Source organism: Lytechinus variegatus, chromosome 7 (genome assembly GCF_018143015.1).
Source record: "Lytechinus variegatus isolate NC3 chromosome 7, Lvar_3.0, whole genome shotgun sequence".
Lineage (NCBI taxonomy): Eukaryota > Metazoa > Echinodermata > Echinoidea > Temnopleuroida > Toxopneustidae > Lytechinus > Lytechinus variegatus.
In genome coordinates this window covers 25,389,917-25,413,024 of record NC_054746.1, presented here as the reverse complement: position 1 = coordinate 25,413,024, position 23,108 = coordinate 25,389,917, and the positions used below count along the sequence as shown (strand labels likewise).

At 35.9% G+C, this 23,108-nt stretch overlaps 1 protein-coding gene across 1 annotated transcript; it reads left to right on the top strand.

Moving 5' to 3' along the window:
• Nucleotides 1-255: 255 nt before the first annotated feature.
• Nucleotides 256-5,746, top strand: LOC121418838 (insulinoma-associated protein 1a-like). Its single transcript, XM_041613015.1, has one exon. It carries the CDS (start codon nucleotides 666-668, stop codon nucleotides 2,100-2,102), a length of 1,437 nt encoding a protein of 478 aa, XP_041468949.1. The 5' UTR covers nucleotides 256-665; the 3' UTR covers nucleotides 2,103-5,746.
• Nucleotides 5,747-23,108: the final 17,362 nt, after the last annotated feature.

Here is a 23,108-nt window from a genome sequence, read left to right as displayed (position 1 = left end):
TGAACGAATCCAATGCTTTAACATCAACTATTTTATGTTAGATTTGTAGGAAAGGTTGTCTCATCAGCTGGACATACAAAGTACATTTACTTAAGTGGTCAGAGGTGGTGGTGGTGTGGGATCTTTGTTGTTTCAACGATTTACAGCCTGTTGACTTCCCAAATCACCTTCGTGAATACACACACACAGCGAGCTCTACACACACTTTCCCATGGTACTCATGAAGCGTAGCGTTAACGAACTGGCACACGACTGACTCGCGACCAGGCGAACAGCGAACTTCATTTGACCAATCAGGTGAGAGCTTAAGACCGTCTGGTCTCGTGTCGTGTAATATCGTACATCCCAGCGATCTGATATTAAACTGCTATATGTCTCATCTCTTGTCATTTTCCTTGCAGCTTTCTCGAGAATCAGCAGTATTCTCACATCACGCTTAGCTCTCTTGACTGGAGCTCAAATCACTGTTGCTGCACTCTTTGACTTTTCACATTTTTGCTGCAATACAGCTGCATAGGATTCCTCGAGTACAACCGAATCGCCATTTTCGTTGCAATATTCTTTCATTTATTTTTGTGTATAGTTTACGGACAGACACCTGTATTTTAATTTTATCTCTTCAAGACACTTTAACTTGGTGCTATTTTACCTCAAACGTCTGCAATATGCCTCGAAACTTTCTTGTAAAACGGACCAAACGGACTGGCAGCGTGACATACAGACAGAGAACTTCTGATGATGAGTTTGATGATCTTGGCTTTGTGGATGGTGATCTGACTGATGCTTACATCCGACCTTTTAATTCACCAGATTCCGGTTATAGTCAGAGTCCAGTGGCTCCTATCAGCCACAAGGATCCATCATTGGCATTCCAGTTCGACCGAGATGCTGCTGTTCGATCGCCGAATGTTCTCCAGGCATCTGGCCCTGCACTCACCTCGTCTCATATACCCCTAACCCCGTGTTTCACGACTGGATACACCGCCACCACCACCTCCCCTGTAACTCCCAACATTAAGCTGACTTTAAGTGCTCCTCCAGCTCTGGGCACCAAGCGACCCAACTCAGATTCAGACCACAAGTCACATCGCGCTAAGAAACCCAAAGCAGCTAGAAAGTTAACCTTTGAGGAGGACAACCGTTCTCCTGTACACGGCACAATCATTCGAGAGGAAATCGATGTCGGCAGCAAGTCAAATGCTCTTGGAAGGACCAATGATCAGAACGGAACAAAACTAGGAGGAGACTTTTTGTGTAAACTTTGCAAAGAAAGTTACCCGGATCCCCTTTCTCTTGCCCAACATAAATGTTCCTGTATAGTCCATGTCGAGTATCGGTGCCCAGAATGCGATAAAGTCTTCAACTGCCCTGCAAACTTGGCTTCACATCGGCGATGGCATAAGCCCAAACCGGCCAACAACACCAATAACAGTCAAAACAGGTCGACGCCAACGAACTCTCCCCGAATCTTACCGGCAGGTGGGGCCAAACACTACCCAACCACCGTCCTCAACATTCCCGATACAACACGGAAGGGTGATAGTGGGAGCGAAGGAAGCATTAGCAGGGGTAGCACACCAAGTCCCCTCCACCACCTGTTCCCTACATCTATGGACACTCCTCGTAGCACTCCTAGCCCCAATGTCGCCCACATGATAAACAACAACAACGATACGAAAACTGGTAATGGTGGCGACATGCTCTACCACTGCGACCAGTGTGGACGCAAGTTCCGCAGACCAGCCAATCTTCGTCGCCACATGCAACAACATGGAGAAGATGAAACATTTCCCTGTCAATACTGTGGACGTGTTTTCAACAGCCTGACGAGCAGAGCCAAACACGTCTTGACCCATGCCGTCAACAACAACATTGTAAGCAACCACGGCAACCGAGAATGCAGCGACAATTACGAGGAGAGGGTTCCCCTGGACCGTCTTGAGAAACTTCAGCAAAATGGCTTACCGGGTGAGATGTACCCTTGTAAGTACTGCACCAGTATCTTCCCAACCTCACCGGGCCTTACCCGACATATCAACAAGATGCATCCATCAGAGAATCGACAGGTGATCCTCCTACAAATGCCTACTCTTCGCACGTAAGTCTGTGATCATAGTGATTGGAACACTTAATGAATCAATCACAGAATAGTAAATACGAACTATGAATAGAAAATTATCATACTCACCTCTTAGTATTTATTATGACAGAGAATTGGACAATATTAAATGTTTTTAAGAAATTAACTTTACATATAAAATGTATTTTTACATACTTGAAGTCGAAATTGTCATGAATATGTTAAAATATTGGGAATGTTCGTTATGGTGCCTAAAACATGTTTTACAAGCATGGCAAGAGAAAACAAATCATATTTTATTACTGCATAACTTGCCCAAGTCCGTATTACGCACTTCAGATTATATTTCTTTGATTAAGTTATATTCGTAATTTTACGCACTCATACATTCATTGATAGATGACTAGAGTAATATATTTTTTCTTCTTTACCATAACCTTGCTTGTTTCATGCCGCAATTTCTATCTTTATGTAGATGGAGATAATTATGAAGAATTTTTTTAAAAAGCAACATAGCTGATACGTTGTTGATTAATCGTTTTTATTTTGATACAGACGGTAGGAAAGAGAATTTTGAATTATGAAACTCGTTAATCATTCATTGTTATTTCTGATGTTGATTCATTAAAAATACAATATCAGTAAAGACGATCTTTGCACAAAATACTAAGTTTTGTGCTGTTTGTATAAAAGTTGTCAAAGATGCTATACTTTTTCATTTTGTCTTTTTTACTTTACAGTAGGTTTCTTTTATGTGAGCCACTCTACCCACAATACAAATTGTGCTTATGAAGTTTTGGCATGTAATCTTGCCGTCTTGTTCTACATTCCGATATCCATTGAGCTTTGCCAACAAATCCGTCAAAACTTTCCATAACTTCATTATATATAGCTTCATTGCCACACTGCTCAAAAGTGAAGGCTTCCCCATTTTTAGTGTTCTTTGGTAAATCAAGAGGTATTTGGTTCACAGCAAATTGTTTTCCGTCGAATGTTTGCTCCGTCGAAATTGAATATTTAATATTTCAGATTGAATTATCAATCAAAGCTCATCAAAAAGGTTGAATATATAAGTGGCGATTATGATACAGCCCACACAAGCAGGATCCTACCCGTTTAATTGTCATTCATTAAAATTTCAAATGCAACAGGGCGCTTAACCGTGAAATTGTTGCATAGAAATAATTGTTCACATGTACGTTCAAATAATAGATATAAAAAATTAATGATCGTTTGATCTAAGGCGGGGATAGCTTCGTATTATCCATTTCATTTAATTATGCTTAACATGTTCTTGTGCAATTTAGCCAGCCAGCATTTTCGACCAAACCTTCTTTTAAAAAATTCCTTAAGATCGTTTGATAATTAAGAAATCACTTGCTGAATGAGACTGATATATTTATATTTCCCACGGTGCAATAATTCTTCATGGTACCGTAGATATAAATCTACGCAAAATATGCTCATGATGTCCTCCATAAAGATTCACAGACGTTCGTAAATGTTTATAGTCGGTGGTCGGACAAGATTTCGTTTGGCTCGACTATCTAATCCGCTCAGTGAACATGTCTTACTGTCAATGAGAGAAAAGGGAGTGCAAAAGTGCACTGGGTTGATCCTTTGTCTAGGCAAGCTATCCCCGGACACAAAACGAGCCCACGCCAAAGTTACGGGTACATTGGCTTGTTAACAGAGCAGTGAACGCACGGAAAAACCCAAACAAAGAGACCGTTGACGAACGCGCCTTCAACCGAATTCGCTCTACGTTCAAGATTACTGCAATGAAATTGCCTTTGTCACAGGGGAAATGTATAAATCTTTATGTCTGTCATATTTTTGTTTTCGACTCGCTTACATTCCATTGGTTGATATAGTGGTATTTCACTCTCCAATTGTCGTCAGATGTGATTGGATTGTTTTTATTTGTTGTCGTGCCCTTGCCATTTCATGTCAAACAATTAATTTATTTCTTTTGTTTGTAGGTTTTATTTTGTTGGACACAATAGGCCAAAGTGCAAGAATGAGTATATTGACAATATTAGTCACAATTGTATGATATTCATCGTTATGGGAGTTTTCTCATTATTTATTTGATTTCTCTGTTGAATTTTAATTATTTCAATCCAAGTTTCCTTATTTCCTCTATTTATTAAGTTGTGCTATTTCAGATTTTCTTATTTCGCTGTTTAGTTTATATTTTAAAACATTTCAGTCTAACTTGATGTTTGACAACTTAAGTATTTTACTCACACATTCCATCAGAATGTCATTTTCTCTTTATTTTTTTTCTTATAAAACCACAGTAGCCTTCAAATTGCAAAATGACCAGAAAACCACTCCGGTTAAAATGGCCAAGAAGTTAAGCCTTTTTGTGCCGATTTTAACCAGAGGGTGCGTACGCATTCACGGTGCCTATTTTAGCCACGATACTTTGGCCTACTTTGATTAGATTTAGCAAAACACACACAAGATATGAGCCTTATTATAGTGATAATTGCACATAGACACGCTGGTAACACCATCTTGTGTTGCCTCTATTTCATTAAAAGCAAAGATCTCAATCGGAAAATGTCTGTCTAATTATGATAATTCGTAAAATCTGAACGTTTGTATAAATCAAATATTGTATGTTCAAGGAATACAATAGATTCCAACAATATATTTTGTAAAAAGAAAGAAAAAAGATAATTATAATTATATCTTAATCTACGTTCTGTCACACTTGTGTATGCCTATGTCACATATCGTATACATTTTTGCCTTCTTATTGTACTGAAAAGTAAAAGTATGTAAAATTATGCTGTTATACAATGAAAATCTATATAAAAAAAATGGTTTGAATAGTTTTAACCAAGTGTATCAGTACCGGTCACTTTAAGAAAATATCAAAAAAGGGAAATGGTGCAGTGCTTTACAGAGATACAAATGAGACAAATGAAATTAAAATATCACATTAAATAGAATCGAATCATTTTGAGCAAAAACATCATTGTCCTTTTCTTCTACCATATGACGCGGGAATTACTCCAAATAAAATCTACTTGGGCAAATTGATACAGAAAAGGGAATGTATAAGTGTTGATCCGAAAAAAATAAAGCAAGTAATGTACTATATTCTAATGCCGATTATTCCAATTCTTTTTGGTTGCTGCCTTTTATTCTCATGCGCCCAACCATAGCTGCCGTTATTTGATTCTTCTATTTTTCTTAATTATTATGTAATCTCGAATTTGTCTACGTTTGTGTACAAAATTGAAAATCTGAGGCGTACCAGCAATTGCTGATAATGATGTATTATACTCGCAGATGTATATCATGGATTCCATATTATATCTATTAACTTATTGGACACATTCCAGGTTATTTATTTCAAAACACCTTGCGAATATTATTATTATTATTTGGTGCTGCAAGAAAAGGATAGGAAAATAGGTTTTACCCTTTCAGGGTGTTGAATGTTATTGATTTTATCTCAACGACTGCGTAATTACTCATGTCTGGGAGTTCCAGAATATTGACAATAATGTTTTAGTTGTTGTTATGTATGTATTTATTTTTAGTTAAGCAAAATTTTGTATCAGCTATTCGTGTTAAAAGTGAGTAGCTGAATTATTTGATTTGTGTAATATGACATTTATGATTATGTTGATTGAATAAATTAATAAAGTTGAACTTTTTCGTGAATATTATGCTTATTTCAATATGTCACTGGTGATATTAAAAATCGCGATTGTTTTGCTAGTGTGTGGTGCCAACAGTGAGCATGGGGTTGTTAAAAATGTTTGGATTGATGATGTTGATGATGATGATGGTGATGATGGTGATGATGATGATGATGGTGACGATGATGATGACGATGACAATAATGGTGGTGGTGGTGGTGATGATGATGATGATGATTATGGTGGTGGTGGTGGTTGCGGTGGTGTTAATTTTGGTAATTATGATAATAATGCTGTAGATGCTGAAGATGATTAGAATGATGACAGTGGTGTTGTGGTGTTGTTGTTTATGATGGTGGTGGTGGTGATTTTTATGATTATGATAATGATGCTGTAGATGATGCTGGAGATGATAAGAATTGTGTTGTTTTCGTGAGTATTGTGTTGTTGTTATTGTTGTGTTGTTGTTGTTGGTGGTGGTGGTGGTGGTGTTGGATGTAATGATCATGAACTTTTAAAAAATTCTGGGGATGTACTTGTTAATGCATGATGATGAGATGACAATTGTGATGTTTATTGAATGGCGATGAGAATGAAACCCTCAAATTCTTACCCTGTCATAGTCTTCTACCGCTCATGATAACCAAATGATACTGATTAAGACTATGATAATGATGTTGAAAGTGATAATGCTGAAAAGGGTGGTGATGATGGCAGTTACGCATCTTCTAAATGTGATAGTTCGTACCTTGAAAAAAAAAGTAATGCCAGTAATGAGACGACGATTACGAAGATGGAAATTGACGATGACGACAATGATTATGATAAAGTTGATGATGATGATGATGATGATGATGATGATGATGATGGAGGTGGTGGTGGTGGTGATGATGATGATTATGATGATGTGATGGTGGTGATGATGATGATGATGATGATGATGGTGATGATGATGATGATGATGATGATGATGATGATGATGATGATGATAAATTGAGAATGATTATCACTATACATGTAGAATATATCTATTAGGCAATACTGTGCTGCTCAAGCCGGCTTTTTCCTCGTAGCTAAGACGGCATCAAAGACAATTTTGGGATATTGGCCTTGTCCTTCCCCTTGGACTTACATTCAGCGGTCTTGACCTGGGTGGTCAGAATCCCTTGATCTTGGAGCCCTTACCCTTGACTTCGAGGTAGGCCCTTGAATGAGGCCTGGATCAGGCCAGGAAATATATATTAACACGACGGTAACAATAAGTCATTAGATCAAATATATTCATGGAAAAACATTTGTAGTATTGTGATCCTCACGTACGGCCTTGACTTCAAAGACGATCTTAGCCTGATCCTCAGGTGCCATAGGACGTGTGGTCAGTGGTCTTGGTCTCGGGAGTCAAAACCCCTTAAACTTGGCTTTGTCTTATTTTTTTTTCAATGATATCGATAATGAAATTCATATAGGCGAACATTAATATTAAAAAAAGAGGAAAATGTTGGAAGGCTTGAAATGAATGAATAAACTTAAACAAATACAAATTTTTAAGAAATAAATATCATATAACTATATGGTTTAAAGGTATCCGATTAGTTAATGAATTAGAGAATACCTTAAAACAATTATCATAATTATGAAAATTATAAGACGATTTTCAAAAAGATAAATCAACTAATAAACATCTAAAATTATACAAGATAGATGACATGAAAATCAAATGAGTGATATTTCTGCTGATTGAGAATTTCTAAGAATTCATTGACGAAACAGAATTGAAGGATATACCTTTTTCTCTTTTTATCAAAATGTAATTCCTAAAATGAAAAGAATGTATGATGACTGAAAAGCACAGATACAAATTGCTTCCGTCGATGACGATAGCAGATTTGTAAAATACAAAATGCCGCCAAATTAACAAATAGCTACCAAGGTAGAGACATAATGATGGGGCATTAGTGATGCTATTACAGTATCGGCATCATTGCTGGTGATTAATTGATTGCTTTGTAGCTATTAAGACTACTTCACAAATGAGTGTTTCAACGGTAGAACCGACGGAAACTAAATAATTCATATTCGACGCCTGCTATATTTCTCCTTCCCTTGAATTTTTATCAAGTTTTATTTGTTCATCAATGATATGAATGCATTTATCAGGAATATAATGAATAATGAAAAAGGGCACGAACTATGTAGGACAGGAACAATTGTAAAATCACAAACATGGAATTTATCATTATTTTTAACTAAAGTAATATACTCGAATATTCATTACTGTAGATTAATTTTTTTTAATGATGCTTTCCATTTCACTTTGACAATACATCAATAGGTCTAAAATGAAACAGTGTGGCAGAAAGACCTATGAATAAATAAGATTGATCATTAATTATACTGCCGTGACAGGCAAAGTTTTTCTATAACTTTGAAACTCTAAAAACTTGATCCGACCAGCAATTTCATTAGTGAGAAATTGTTTATCAAAGGCATGAAAAGTGTGCGATAGGTACGTGAAAACCCTTGTAATTAATTTCAGACAATTTTTGTTTTATCAAGGAAGGCGCCCCTTTGTTTTTTTTTGTAAATACTATTAGTAGAAAGAAACAGAAATAAAAAAGGGGAGAACAGGAAAGAAAGAAGACCACAAAATAGAGGTCTTGGCCATGTAATTCTAGCGTCAGCCCCCCCCCACCCCCGAAAAAAAGTGACATAAACCCTCGATTGCGTTGTAAACTTTGTTTTCTTCGATGTAAACTATTTTTATTGGCACAAAACAAATTTTTAGCACATTCCCGCCCCTACATCACATTCACCGACATAGCACCATTATACAGGGACCACAGAACCAAGAGGGGGGTAGAGGTTCCGTGTTTCTTCAGTAGCCATGCACACAAAAGTTTGAAATAACCATCAATAAGAGACATCGTGCATGTATAGCTCCCGTGCTTCCCACTTCTTTTGACTTAACCCCATACACCCTTCACCCCACCTCTACTTTCAAAATCGTACTGCGTCTCTGCCATTCGCTGACACTTTTTGGAACGTTGAGAGTCTATTGAAAAATGGCCGTCAAATCACAATGGACAGGTTAGAGGTCATTGTCGAAAGTTGGTGGACCGGGACATCACATCGTCTTAAGATTCGGAATGGACGAAAAATTTGAGAGTTTTGCGAAAAAATCATTTAGGTCAGTCCTGAAAAGGAGTGTTGGTTTATCTTTCTGATAGTCCTGAAAAGAACCAAGTCAAATATTGCCAATGTGTCGTTTGTCCAGAGGACAGGGAGCGTTTCATCACCAATTTTGTTTGACAAGTTGTCAGATCTGACAGATTTTGATTGGCTGAGAAGTATTGTTACTATGGTAACTGTCTGATGTCTGACATGTTTGTTTTGATTCACTGTTTTTCGACAAAGGCTGGTTTGTTACGAAGGGGTTTTGACAAAAGATTATAAGCGTTATAGAAAGCGTCGGCGAAGTGATTGCTAAACATCGATAATATCGATGTAAACCGAAAAAAATTTACCCTTTTTCAATTTTTGAAGGTTCTGATTTGATATTCATAAAGTTCAGCCCACCATCCTGCGTGCAAAGATTTCACCCCCCCCCCCAAAAAAAAAAAAAAATATCGTTAGTATAAAAATGAAACAATAAAAAAAATCAATATTAGTAAAGCATGATTGTTCTAATTAACCTTAAAATTTAGAAGATGAAGACGATTGTCATTTTGAAGTACATGTTTTCGGACATGTTTTTTTTTTTACCAAGATCCACCTCTGAAAGTTCTTACAGGATAATATTCAGAACTAAAAATAGCAATGATCCAAAAGTCTCATCATTAAACTATTAAAAACTTGCTTTGGTGATTAGTCTCTTCAGAACTCAGAATCAATCTGCGACGTTTGAAAATTTGTAATTAGCAATCATTAGAATCAAATTTAATCAAAATATCTATCTGACAGGTATACTTTTAAAAGAAAATTAAAAATTCACTAGTTATTTTTTATGCAAATCAATATGTTTGCATGTTGATTGTGTATGTGTATTGCTAATATTTTTGGGGGTGGGAGGAGTATTTCCTGTTCCAGAAGTGAGAGGGTGAATTAAAAATAGAAGCCTTCCATTATTTTCTTTTTTTTTGTTGTTTAATGTTGGTTATTTTTTAAATCAAATTATTAACTTACTTTCTCTTAAGAATGACGTCGTGACGCGACGCGTCACCCCTCTGAATCATTAAATTCAGATTGTTAAAAAAATAAAAATAAAAAGGTTCCTTTCAGAATATTTCTGAACAACTTTTAAGGAATGGGGAATTCGATTTAAGTATCGGATCAGAGAAAGTACCGATTAACCTCATAATGTTATCATGAAATGCCGAAGAATAAAAAATCTGTCAAAATGATGCCCTTGTAATCGAATTTCTCCACTCGAAACTGACGACCAACCCGTGGAATTTCTCCTCTCAAACTCTACACCTTATTACATTACCTTATGATTACACACGGATGATATTGGTCGCCGCCAAATTGTCTGTGACGTAACAGCGAGAGGACTTTCCTTTACGAGTGAAGAACAAAAGATAACCGATTAGTTACTCAAAAGGCGTTTTAATTTGGTCGCGCGCTCTTAGAACGCCATCCGTGCAAAGAGCGACGCGCATGAGAATACCGTCTCGATGCGACCCCTACGGCGACACAACACATTTTCTACAGTGATCAAAAGATTGAGAGGCGAAAGGGTTTAGGTGTCTTTAGATGGTTGTTGCTATTGTGTGATTCATCACACAATGCTTGTACAGCAGTGGGAATATACCGAATAAAACAAAAGAGAATGACAGGACACACCATCTTGTGGAAAAGAGGGTAAGGGGCACAACCCCCTTTAAAAAGGGGACCATTAAGTTCTTCTCCACGCCAGGTACATCCCCCGTTAATGAATTTAAGATAATTATTTATAGTACAACACTTCATTTATTCTTTGATTTAATGTCCTTGAATTGAATTCACGAAATATCTCATTTCATTCATTATAGAAAATAAATATTCAATTTTCGTGGAAAATCTTAATGGTTCTCCAATAGTTTGTTAGCATCAATTTTTTGAGAGGACATTTAAAATATCTTATGACAAAAAATAATAAATCTGACGTATAAACAAGAAGAGGACATATGAATTTTGTTCAACAAAACAACACTCTTTAATCTCTTTTAAGGCTTCAGCATTCATACATTAAACCATTATCAACAACTATCTACCACCCCAACCCCTTTCTATGTTGCGCCTATCACAAAGATCAGTCTTCGGGATGTCTATACAACATATTCCATTGCCTGCCATTACATTTTTTTTCAAAATCTATTGACGAAAATATGATATTGAGTTTTATTTTGTGACTTGAATACTTTACACCCTTTTCTCTAATTTCCAAACCCACCCTACTCCGCCATTCTTGGTATCATCCCCGCGAGAGAGGCGGCGTAGGCAAAATACGATATTGAGACCAAATTGTCATATTTTGACTGCGCTGTCACTCACGTACCGTCTGCCCCTTACCCCCGAGGCGGTGCTTGCTTGACAAGGCAGACACACATTCGTACACACAAACAGAGAGACAGACAAAGACTTCATAAGGAGAAGGAGAAGGGGGCATCTTCTCCCGGGAAGGGAAATCATAAGTGTGGTGCCGGTGGCGTGTTTTTTTTTACGAAAATTAAATAGATAAGGGAGTATTTGCACTTTTCATGCTTTTCAACTTGAGAGAATGCAATCAGGCAGAAAATGGAATAATCGCATTTTAAGCTGGAAATGTGGCATCGTTGTCACATAATAACGTGTATTCTTTTTGTTGATGTGTACACTCGGCAAAATTGCGATTATGGGCTAATTTCATCGCCTCAAAGGAATGATGCAAGTTATATATGCAGGGGTGAGTGCGGGATATATTTCTGAAAGTGACACAAGCAGGACAAAAAATTTAGAGGAAGATTTTTCCTTTTTTAATTTGAGTCAAGGGGGGCGATGGTGTATTTCTCCTCTACGACGTGGTTTGAATATGTGAGCTTTATTTCTACTTTAATATTTTATTGATCTTGATTCATTTAGGAATTTAAACAAGACTGATATTTGTAAATTAGATACAATTAAATTTGCTCATTTTTATATAAACGGAATAAATTTGCCAATATTTTCGTCTAATATTTGAAATAAGTACCAATTTCAATTAAATTCGATTAGTTTGGGATTTACAATAACAATAAGAGAGTGGAACCATTACATGGCCGTAAAGAATTCTCTCCAGCATCGCTTGGCGTGACGAGAATAGATTTTAAAGTCATAATAAACATCACGTTGCTTTATTGCTACATCTAATTAGTTTTAATTGTCTTAATTTTGTTTACAGTATACGAAAATATTAATATGTTAGAGATTATATCAATATGAATACTTAGATGATGAAGATTTTAGGGACACCTTACCTCCATTGAGATGCAGAGGATAATTGGCCTCTGTGCTTGGCTATGCACATAAAAGTCCGGAGTTCGAAACCCTACACTCTGAAAACACTGAGTAAAATGTTACCCAATATTGGGTAGAAAGGGAACATGCATGTTTGCTGGGCACTTTTTTTAACCCCATATTGGGCACAATGCATATTTAAAGGGTAAATTTCAACGTAATATTGCGTAAAATTTACAAAATATTTGGTACTTTTTTACCCAACCAACATGCAGGTCCCATTTTACCAAATATTGGGTAAATCTTTTTTTTTGTTTAATGTACACTGTTAAAAAAACCCTGATTTTACAGAAAAATAAAAAAAGATTTTGCAGAAAGCAATACCAGAATCATTCTTTAAATTCATGAAACAGGAATTTTTCTGCAATTTAACAGAACAGGTCTGTTAGAAAAAGGGGAAAAGAGTGTTTTATTTAAGGAAATTTGTAAGATTACACACACCAAATACCAATTTCCTGTAAGATTACGCAATCTGGTAAGATTACAGGTGTTCTCGAGACTCTGCTGCAGGAACTTCTTTTAGTTTAAGGATAAATTTTCTAACAGTGTACCACGGCATTTATCTCCCTGAGGATGGCATTTCTGCATTGCTCTTTCACGTCTTTTGGATGGTGACATAAAATAACGTTGGTTCCAGTCGTATTTTGATTGATGCCCATGAGTATTAGAATGAAAAGGGGGAAAAACATACATAACTAAGTACACGCACCCTGCTTAATTGTTACGTCATAAAATGTTCTTTTATTTAAATGACGCCTTACATCGTGCACACATCTCTCTCCATAATTACAGAGGTGGTAAAGTAAGCTTATTTTATCTCTCTCTAAATCTCTCTCCTTTTCATCACTCATCAAGACCGTGTATGGAATGCCATCTGAGTGGCGAATTTATGAAATTCACGAATCAGCCGTGAAATATCGATCAAAGAAAAATCAGCGCTTTTGCAAACCTGTATAGGGGTGCAAGCAATGGACTGGCTAGCCGTCACGCGTAATTCAGTTAATGAACAAGTGTTGATAGGTTAGGATATCATCTTATCTTGGGTTAATCAAAATGAATGCTTGAATGTTTGATGATGTGATTACCATATTTCACATATGGCTTTATTATGGTAAGAAGTAGGACACACGATTTGCATGTGTAGACCTGGGAAATAAATCGAAATATAACTTTGAATTAGAAGGGCGCAGCGTATAACTACTACCATAGAGTACATTTCGATTCCAGATTCAAATTTACATAACCACATTTTGTCATGCCATAAATGCAACGCCATCTAAACACAACCAATATAAATTCGTGTACAATGATAATCAATGTAACGATAAAAAGAAATAAGTGTATGATTTGTGTGAGAATGTGAAATGGTTACATTATCCAAGATTTATAAGAGGAGCATTAGTCCCTTGTCAGTTTGTTACATGTTGAAAAGTATCTAATCAAGAATTAGGTTTATATTGTTGAACTGATAAATTGAACCTTTCTATAGTTCATGGAATAGCGATTGCCCCTCATTACTCGAAGCATTATCAAATAGTCTGACAATATATTTTTTGTTGCTGTTTCATTTATAGAATCATAACACCCTTTTGAATATTTCATAAGATTATATATACAAAGAGAAAAAAACATATATATATATAACTATTCATTTAATTTTATACATTCTTCTTTTCATTTATTTTCTCCCAGAGAAAACAGAGTCTCTTTGCTTGTGGCACTAAATAGAATGATTCATGTGTGTATTATTTTTATAGGACTTTCATGATTTTCATTTTTTTTTAATTAATGTATACAGACAAATAAAATTAAACCAAACATCTAATTGGACCTTTAGGGAGAACCAGAGCCATTTTATCAAGGGCTCTTAATAGAGTGATCGATTTTTGAAGTATGTACATATTCAATTTTAATATTTTGTACATAAAATTGTATCTTGTTGTGATTTGTATACAGTATAAATAAAACCAAACCAAACCAATCTATACACTGCAAAAACAACGGTGTTGATTTAACACCAGCTCGGAATCTATATATCTCCACACCAGAGAAGTATTGAAACAACACTAGTTTGGAATCAAACCGATGCTGTTTTAATACTAATTGGTGTTGTATAAACACCTATCTGTTGTTAGACTAATACCGAAACCGGTGTTGTTTAACACTTCTCTGGTGTGGACATATATAGATTCCGGGATGGTGTTAAATCAACACCGGAGTTTTTGCAGTGCAATGATACAAAGAAAGATGCGTGGAAAGAATATAGGATGGGTGTTATAGGAACAAAAATAGAACGGAGGGAGCATAAACAAATTCATGTTTATGACCCTGTATGTTCCCACGCCTATCATAGACACAGCAGTTATCTTCTCTCAACATCTTCCTCCTCCTCCACCATCCCACCGACTAAACGCAGACCCACATAAAATAATACGAACAGCAAATAAAACTGAAAATTGAATAAATGTTTATGATGGGTACGCGGTGGAGATGGGAGCCACATTCCTCCATATAAGGACGAGTGGGGGTATTTTGGGAGTGAAGTGGGACATCAACAGAGCAGGCTGTTGGATTCTATTTATAAGGTCATATGAGGTCAAGTTCGCTCGCGTTTGGACGACGTGGGGCCTTGCAGTTCATGATCTAGATATATGGGGAGACATTAGGCTTAACTCTATGGGAGACACCTGATGGTGTTCGTTAAGTTACGCAAAACAAGGACTGGATGATGCCGAGCCAAATAAGTGTCTCCATCGATTTGTCTAACATTGAAAATTTTCATATCATATAGGTGTTTTTTTTTTCGATTCAGGTAAATTAAAGTATTAATCTACGTTGTTAAACACGTTGAGCTCCCATTTTTGGTGAGCTTTATAAAGCCATTCGTAACTTTCCCCCTAAAAAAAATCTGTGACGATTCCCGAAGAACATATTTTATGCTGCCTGTTTCAATACTAATTTCTTAATTTGAAAGCGATCTTGTGATTGATAGTATACAGGTCTAATTCAAACTAATTACAGTAAGAACAAGTGCGAAGGGGGGAATCAAATATATAATTCAGAATGAGAACGAGTAGACGTTGCTCAAACATAATTATTTATTCCATATTTTATTATTGTGCAAGACAGTTATAAACAGCTTGGTTTTGATGAAGGAAAAAAAAAACACGAAAATTGGGCAGACATTATAAAAGACACCCACGACCATATTTTTTTTTCGAATGGCTTTATGCCTGATGTCCTCGAAGAAGATTAATCATCCTTAATACAGAATCATGAATTTTGTGTTTATCTTTCTTTCCTGGCATGAAAATACACAATAAGAATAATAATGGTACAGTTCTTAATACGTATAACACCAACAGGTCTCTATGCATGAGGAAAGCGAGAAAAGTGGTTGGAATTGTAAATTTAAAAAAAAGAAAAAATTAAACATTCTGAAAGAGGTGGGTTTTTAATTGTACTTTGAAATTGTCAAGCTGGGTAATATTTCTTAAAGGGGAATGAAAACTTTGGAACAAATAGACTTGTGTAGAAACAGAAAAATCAAAGGATAAGAATAAAGAAAGTTTGAGAAAAATCGGACAAATAATGAGAAAGTTATGAGCATTTGAATATTGCAATCACTAATGCTATGGAGATCCTCCCATTGGCAATGCGACAAGGATGTGTGATGTCACTGATGAACAACTTTCCCTTTGGTGGGCTATAAAATACCCTCAAAATGTATCTTTTTGCTTTTTCTAATGATGATACAAACTCTTTATCCATGATGTATTCTTAAAAATATGTAATACATGCCCTCATGTAGAAAGAACACATGATCTATGGATAGATGCGATAAAAGAGGCAATTCAAGTGAAATATATACTAAAGTAAGTAATGGGGAGAGTTGTTCACAAGTGACATCACACATCTTTGTCGCATTGCCAATTTGCTATCTCCATAGCATTAGTGATCGCAATATTCAAATGCTTGTAAATTTCTCATTATTTGTCCGATTTTTCTCTAACTTTTGTTGATCTGTTTCTTTGATTTTTCTGTTTTCACACAAGCTATCTTGTTCCAATGGTTTCATTCTCCTTTAATGTCGGTGGTAAAGAATTCCATTGTGCTGGTGCAGCCTATTTGGAAAGCCGGATCCCCATATGATTTGGTCTTGACAGTAATTTCAGAGAGAATTGTGAAACAGGACGGAGATTACGCTTGTGCTTATGAATTTGGACAAGGTCTTGAAATAAGCAGTGGCAATACCATAAATACATTTGAATGTTAATATGAGAAGTTTATGTTTGATCCTTGATCGAATGGGTAGCCAATGAAGGTCAGATATAAGATAGGGGTAATGTGTTCGAACTTTCCTTTTCGAGTTATAAGTCTTGCAGCAGAATGTTATATATATATTTATATTTTATCAACTTCCTTCTTCGCAATAATGAGATCAACGAAACACATTGAAATCCACTTTGTATTATATATATAAAACATATATATATATATGCATATATCTTTTAACGATAGATGTGTGGGAGAGAGGGAAGAAACAAGAACACAACAAAACACCTGTCTGATGGCAAGACTATCTATAGATGTGATGCTATGTCCTCTCGAGGTGTTTTTTCGTCCGAGTGGTCGCAATCAGATTTCGACTGAGCCTCGCTCCCGAACATCACGGCATTCGGGTATAAAAGTTTATGACAACGCTCTGGATAATGATAGTTGACTTCAACAGATTGCATCCAATGGTGTTTGTTCTCCCTTTTCTCTCTCCAATTTCTCAGAATTTGTCTTTTTTCTTTACCCTCTCTTAATATTTTACACCATCCATTGTCACTTCCTTCTAATTTTCTTCTTCCAACAGAAAATATATTTCCATCTGTCTTTTGTTTTCATCTTTAATGTTAGATATTTAAAATAAAAATTGTTATTTTGCCATTAAAACGATAATCGTCCCATCCCACAATTGTGTTTTTTTTCTTCGTGAGATATCCTATAATAATGTTGCTTTGATGTCTTTGTTTTTATGTTTTATTATTTTTACATTGAAAATGTAGTGTGATACATAGGGATTCAAAGTCAGATAGGCCATGATCTACATTCTTTAAGTATAGGGGTAATTAAGGCATATCCCTCGAGCAGGAAGAGGGGGTGGTGTGGACAAATATTTTATATGTATTTTATCATATTTTTTTCATATCTCAAGGTTTTAACCTGCTTTGATTCGTTCCGTACTGCAAAACTGAAGAAAAAAATAAAACTATTTACGATGACTGCATTTTTTTTTGGGGGGGGTGAGGAACAAAATATTTCGGTGGTTTAAAATCTAATATTATTTTAACATGATACTAAAATGTAAAGTACCGGCCTACTTCCCAACATATCTATAGATTGATATATCTCCTAAAGTGTGTCGATTGATCTGCAAATTTAATTTTAAATCACTCAATCTAATAAAACATTATCAGCAGTATACCATCGAATATTCACTTCTCTGAATAAGTTTTAATTTCAGACTTTGGGTGTACTGCGCAGTCAAAACTGTTTAGTTAATATTTGCATTCATTGTGTTCACTGATTTGTTGAATTTTCATTATTTCATATTCATTGGTGTGTACATGCATTATCTGAAGCTGATTTGATTTACTTTATTTAGTCTTATTTGATGAAATTAACTCACTGTGCAGCGCACACAAAAGACCTTTAAGTCAATATCAGTTCGTCCCCCTGGCAGCTGGTATCAGTGGTAACCACCGTGACATCGAGAGGGCATTCTGCCAGTGCGCTGGCGTGAGACAAAAGAAGATTGGCACACGTTTTTAAGGGTCGGGATTAGTCAAGCCCAACGATGGTCCCCTCTCGACCGACTCCCCGCCCGACCGTCGTTCTCAGTTCGAGGATTCCCCGACCGACTCGCTCCCACGCTCTCCTTTTTTTTTTCGCGTATCATAAAGTTTTATACTCGCCCAGGTTTTTTATGTCCTGAAATTTCAATGAATAGTGGGTGGACTCTGGTGCTGGGAACGAACTTGAAAAAGAAAAGGAACAATAAGGAAATGACTGAATATGACTTATTTCTTTCATCAATCTTTCTTTTTGCTGATGTTGCCTATCAGGTCCATTTGATACACAGCTGTCTCCGATTAAATCCTTTGCTTTGTTTTGCTTCTTTTTGTTTGTTACTATTTTCCGAATACTTTCAAACTGCTGTCCTTTTGTAGGATTTTCTCGCATTAATTTTTCTTCACCACGCGTTAGTGTATACTATTTGCTTTTGTACTGTCTTGTTACTTTTTATTTGAATTTTATCAGTTTCTTTGAAAACGTTCTAAAAGTATAACTTCGGAGCGAACAAGGGGACAGGGGCAACCTTCCTCCTCTGCAATTTTAGTTAACTTATCAACTTACAAAAAAGAAGAAAGAGAATATAAGTGTATTCGAGGATGTGAAAATAGACTCATAAATGTTTTACTGATTTTTCCGTTTTGTTATTTTTTGTTATTTGTTAGTTTAGTCGTTCTTGAAATGCAAACAGATGAAATAATGAATATTCTTACATGCTTCCTCAAAAAAGTGAATGATTTCCAAGAGTATGGTTAAATGCAAGTCTATAAATATACAGTCACCTGATAGATAAAAATGTAAATTCTATTGAATAAAATGGGCTAGCTTACAAATAAGTGAACCGAACACCGATGTACTTTTAAATGCGAAGTACAAAATACTGCTAACGTATATAAGCTACTAATATCGATCGTTTATATCTGATATGTTATCTACACAGTTTGGGAAAACGGACGGAGCATCAGCAAGTACTCTTTTGATGAAGTAACAACCAGTGATGTTTGATAATTCAATGCCGTGTCAAGTGACTGTTAACAACTTGGCGACGAGAAGCTTTACTACAGGTGTTTACCGCTGTACTCAATCGTCGGTAACACTTGTCTTTAGTTGTGTACAGTGTCAAGCAATGTGGAGTCGAATGTGTCAAAAACAAATCAATCAATTATCATTCACATTACGATAGATTTATCGTTCATTGATCGTTCAGAGTTGGGTTCACGAGCTCGAGTATGGAGGAAAGGAGATAATCGAAATCGATAGAAGAATAACTGAACAGAAATGAAACCATAGACAATCGTAGACCACGAATTTAAGGCAATCATTTTGTTATAACATTCATAATTTTCTTTGATAGAAACATAAGATGTTTTGAAAACTAGCTTCGTGATGAAACGATCAAGATAAACTTGTTTACTGTGATTTGTACAGATTAAAATTCCTAACCTAAATCCAATCCAAGGAATTGATCAATAGTCAATATCCTAATGCGTACCTTTATTTGGTGTTTACTAACAATATAAAACAAAACTCTCTGATTTGTATTCTGTTCCTCCTCAAAACGGATATAGATCATCTATTACACTGGTTCTCCAACTTGAAATTTATATAAGGGTAAAAAGTATTCAATCCAAATCGGATTACAAAATGACAGCCTTACAGAACTGTGAAGTTTTGCATTATTTTGGGTGAAATATGCTTGCCATCGTTTGAGTCGGCATATCGTAAGTAAATTAAAGCTGTCGCTTTCTATTGTCTCATTTTTTTACTTTTACGTCATATATATTTTTTAACATAAGATCAATATCCATGCACAATCTGGCTTGTTTATGTTGTAACAACATTCATTCAAGTAATAATGATCTAACATTATTAGGAGTCCAGTTTGTTATATATTTTTGTGAAAAAAAAAGATTTTCATATAAAAATATACAAAATAAAATTTGACAAAGCGCTTTCAGTGAAATAACATAAACGTATAAAAGTTCTATTCTTTAACATCTAAGTTAGATTGAACATTTCGTATTTCGTATTTTGGCTGTTCAATTTATATTGATTTTTATAGCCCATATATATATATATATATATATATGCATATATATATATGTGTGTGTGTGTGTGTGTGTGTGCGTGTGTGTGTGTGTGTGTGCATATATAGAGAGAGAGAGAGAGAGAGACTTAAAATCTCATTCATTCGTAGTATCCTCACGCTTTGTTGTATGGTGGTGAGCAAAGAAAAGTGAAATGCCAAAAGATTATCAACGAGTGATACAGTGACATAAAACCAAAATGGACAAGTGAAACGTGGAGAGCAAACTAAACAAATTAAAGGGGCATTGGCTGTTTGGGGCTCTTTTGGTTTTGCTTTCCTTTAGTAATCGTGTTATTCTTCATTCCACTTCGTGTTACACATTAAGATGTAAAGTTTGTGACACAAGTTGAAAACGAAAATAATTTACCACAAAGACAGATGAAATTTACATCTTATAGTACTTGTAAATACAAGTACGAAAATGATAAACTATTCGAGAAATAATATTAGAATGCATGTGCCGTGCCATGTTTATTGCAAATACCAGATAGGTTGCTGTCATTGGTTATATGTTTTATGCCTACCAAAAGACCATACATATGCATTTCCTATCCCTGATGTTATTTTCTCATTTTACAATATTATCGTACTGATACTCACATTGCCATACTATGGGCAAACAAGAAACAAGTTTCTCTTAGAAGACTGTTACGTGACCCATGTAATAATCATTGCTTACGTTAAAAGAAAGGCGAGAAGAGTGATTATCTCGGTATGTCGCAGCTCTAGAGTGATTAAGACGTCGGGTGAAGAATAAGAGTTGATCTTCCATTCGAAACAGATCTGCATCTAAGAGTATTTCGGGAAGCGTTGATGGAGCATTGAAAAGCTAATTAATGAAAAGGAAGCGATGTGTCAATCCTGTTCCGTCTCCAGGATCATCAATCTCTTTCAAGATTTTGCCAATCGGGGCGGTGATGGAGAATAACAAGTGATGTGGATGCAGTGTAAGGGAACATTTTGGAAGATACTCTCCCAGGCTATGAGATACATCAATGTCAGGAGTGAGGGGGGGGGGGTTGAGCGACGAAAGAGGGAGACATAAGGAGAAGAAAGAGAGAATGTGAAATAGAGATAAGAGAGAGACGAAAGAAAGGTAGAAGAAAAAAGATAGATGTTTGTACATATACGAAGAAGGGTATATACAGAGAAAGAAGATGATCAAAGAAAGGTAAAGGATAACTCAGATTTACAAGAGGAAAATAGGGTGAATTCATAGATTAAACTTTAAAAGGAAAAGGGAAAAGAAAAACGATGTTTGTGTTTGGGAGAGTGAGAGAGAGAGAGATAGAGAAATAGACGGGGGAGGAGAGATATGGGGGTAGCGAAAGATACAAATGAATTTGAACATGTTGAAGGGGATTATTGTGGAGTAAAAAGAGCAAAATGCGGAAATGGAGAAAGGATAAGAACGTATTTGAGGGAGAGAAGACAAAAAGGAGGAGGGATGATCATTTATGTTCAAAGACAGAAATAATATGTTACGAAAGACTCGCACACACACCCACACACACACAAATAACATAAGTGAACTTTTCTGGCAGGAAATGCTTGATATACGGGACATCAATTAAAGATAAAATTCAATTACACTTAGTTGAAATAACCCGATATACCATCTAAAAGATAAAGAGAACAAGAAGGAAAATGGGGGAGTAAAGGTCACGAAAGGTATTTCAAAAGGCAACTGTTTAAAACTACATTCGTGCAGACTACCCACCGAGTTAGCTTTCGTTCCTATACAAAAGTGTGATCTATCACACTGGCTTGCTTCAATCGGCTAAAAAGCATCTCCCACATCGTTCTAAGGGGGTGTGAAATCATCACCTCATTGCCAATTCTCCAATCCTTCCATGCATCTAGAGAAATCTGCTTTTCACAAAGACGAGGAATAAATGCAAAAGAAATCACAGATATATATTCACTCGCGATTTTGTTTCCATTTTTTTTCCATCCTTATACGTTGCTGTGAGAAAACTAGCAACCGTAGCAGGTGAATTCAGCGAGAGGAGTATTTTTGCTTTTCTTTTTTAGAGGTTGTCAGTGGGATTTCGTTTTAAAAGAGGGATTTCCGGAGCATCTTTGGGTCGGAACATCAGCTCGTCTTTGAATGACAAAAAAAATATCGAAACACCTTGACCTTATATAGTATTCCATTGATTCGGGAAGGCAAAGTATGCGTGAACCTGTGAGGAATAGGCAATTGAATTCAATGAGATAGGGAATACGTGGGTTTATGCTTCTTTAATAATTATTCAAGAATGCGCAATGAGGAGACCCACTACTTTTAAAGTGGCCTATATTAGGCTTAATTTGGGGTATTACCGTTACTTCGCAAGAACTTCTTTTTTATCTTTTTTTTCTCTCTCTCTTTCTCTACCATCTCTTCCACTTTATTCCGCAATAATAATGATAATAATAACATTTATAGGGCGTTTTATAGAGGTGTTTCAAAGCGCTTATAGGTTCACCCCTTCTCCTTCCTTTTCTCTCTCCCCCTCCATCTCAACCCCTCTTTCTTTCTCTCATTATTCCTATTTCTAAAAACATTGCCAGCACTTTGTGTTTTTTGCCATTTTTTGTTTACTTATTCAATATCTTTTTATCATGGTATGAGTATCAATATTTGCTCCAATTCCATAAAATATTCCTAATCAGCTTTCGAGTCGCAATCCATCGGATCGCAAACGAGTATAGACTATCAAAAAAGGTTCTTAGTTAGTATTAAGTTTTCAAGAAAAATGATACAAACCTAAGGAATACCATTACCATATATTGTTTTGACAAATGCTAATTGCGCCACATAACCTATTCATTTCTTTATTATTTTATTAGTAGATGGCCGGGCGCCCCCGTATCCACCCCCTTGGGCTACCGATCATATCCTTTATCGCCTAAGCGTTTGAACCCCTTTACCCTTTAG